Source organism: Aedes aegypti, chromosome 3 (assembly GCF_002204515.2).
Source record: "Aedes aegypti strain LVP_AGWG chromosome 3, AaegL5.0 Primary Assembly, whole genome shotgun sequence".
NCBI classification, from domain to species: Eukaryota; Metazoa; Arthropoda; class Insecta; order Diptera; family Culicidae; genus Aedes; species Aedes aegypti.
The window spans coordinates 389387244-389389219 of NC_035109.1; the positions used below are offsets into that span (position 1 = coordinate 389387244).

At 42.1% G+C, this 1976-nt stretch overlaps 1 protein-coding gene across 1 annotated transcript; it reads right to left on the reverse strand.

Annotated features, from left to right (window-relative positions):
- Window positions 1-696: 696 nt before the first annotated feature.
- LOC5568972 (uncharacterized protein DDB_G0283697) lies at window positions 697-1500 on the reverse strand. Its single transcript, XM_021850903.1, has one exon. The coding sequence runs from the start codon at window positions 1498-1500 to the stop codon at window positions 697-699; it is 804 nt and encodes a 267-aa protein (XP_021706595.1).
- Between the last annotated feature and the right edge of the window lie 476 nt (window positions 1501-1976).

A 1976-nucleotide genomic window follows, 5' to 3' on the forward strand; every position in this document is an offset into this window, starting at 1 on the left:
ATGTATGGAAAAAATTTCACCAATAGAATATTTTAAAACCTTCCGATTATGAAAATATAGACCAAATACTGATCTCTAGCGAGAAAAAATCCGATGCACATTAAATTTTTATAATCGTCTGGTTCAGACATAGCGTGCGGCAGATATGAACAAAGGATCTGAGAACATGAAAATGTGGACATTGTTTGCACTGGAAATGCAAATGCAACATCTCTCTTCTTATTAGATTTCTTCTCATCTTTTATGATCTTGTTGTTACCAGAAATCCGGTGCGTATCGATGAAAATTGAAAATAACAAAAAAAAAAACAAGCACAGTTGGTTTACAGTAACCGTACAAAAACCTTCATGGCAACACTTTGTTTCACGGACCAATCCGACTCTGTCTCATCTTTTGCGCAATAGCCCCGGACGTTACCACTTAGACTAAGAAAGCCCCTTCAAAGTATCATTAAGTATAAATAAACCTGAAGTAAAATCTATCACGTTAATAATTCCAGTGGGCATGTATGCTCTTTACAAAAGGCACCACACTAGACAACGGACACGGTCGCGAAGTTCACAAGACATAAAGAATACAGAATGTCAAATACATGGATTTTTTATTTTATTCACAATTTTGCTTATGACAATCACACTATCTTAGATAAATACCATAAATAAAATGATCAGACGTAATAGAGCTTCACTTCAAAAGTCAATGATGATAAATCTTATATCCATGAGCCATCGAACCCAGCTTTCCATTCTTGTTCTGGTACTCCTCCCTGTCCCGGTACTCCTCGGTATCGCCTTGCTGCTTCTTGTACTCGTGATGCTTACTATCGTATTTCCCGTCCTCCGAGTGCCCTTTCTTAGAGCTCTTCTTCTTGGAATGCGCCTCCTCTTTGTGGCCCCCTTTGGCAAACTCGGCTTCGTCGTTGGAGTGTTCCTTGTGAGATGACCCGTACTTCTTGAAATTCCCGCTGTGATCCGAGGTGTCGTAGAAAATGTGCTCTTTCTTGAACTCGTCTTTGTGATACACATTGTGGTAACCGGTAGTCTTGGATCCTTTCTTGTGAAACTTCTTCTCTCCATGTTTTCCTCCGCTTACCTTGTGGCCTTCATCGTGATGCTTCTTCTCGTATCCATCTTCGTCGTGATAGGACTTCTTCCGATCGCCTTCTTTGGCATATGAATGCGAGTGATCTTCTTTGTCGTAACTGCCTTTACTGCCCTTGCGAAGTCCATGTTTCGACTTGTAGCCTTTTCGATCCTTCTCGTTCTTTTTAGAACTTTGTTCATCTTCATACACTTCTTCAGATTCTTCGGAATGTTTGGAGTCTTTTAAGGGCAATACTTTTGATTCTGATTCATCTTCTTCACTGATGTCCAGCTTCCTCAACTCTTCACTGCTGTCTTCTTCGAAATCAACGTTAGTCTTCACTTTGATTTGTTCATGATTATCGAACTTTGGAGCTTCCAATCTCGAACGCACATACGTCGGACTCAAATACACCATATGGCTAGGGGAAGTATCAAAGCTTCTGAAAATGTATGAACTTGCACGTGGCTTCTCACTACTGCTGCAAGCTACAATCGCACAACCGAAAATCAACAGCAACTTCCAATCCATGATTATGCTGGCACCTCTAGACTGGTTACGCGACGAAATTTCTCAAGCAACTAACGTTAGTGGATAGGCTGGCAGATTGTTTTATACTGAATGGCGATTATGTTTACGATTTTCCGCCTGATCGCACAGTGGTCTCTTGAGCGTTCCGCTCGACCGAACAGCATTTGCATTGGTGTCGGGCGGGAAAATTTGTCACCTCATGGCTGGTCCAAGAACTTGTATTATCTAACCCCAAGATGTGCTTCTTAGTCAGTGCGGTGCGAAGCGATGGCCTTCCACGAGACGTTAATCGAATGGCGTTAGCGTGGAAAATCGTTGTGCGGATGTTGGAGCGGCATGTCCTGGGGTGCGAACCAAATCAC

Bases quoted from the DNA above. Each gene is read 5' to 3' on its own strand.
- LOC5568972 (XM_021850903.1), bottom strand. From the start codon at position 1,500: ATGGTGTATTTGAGTCCGACGTATGTGCGTTCGAGATTGGAAGCTCCA.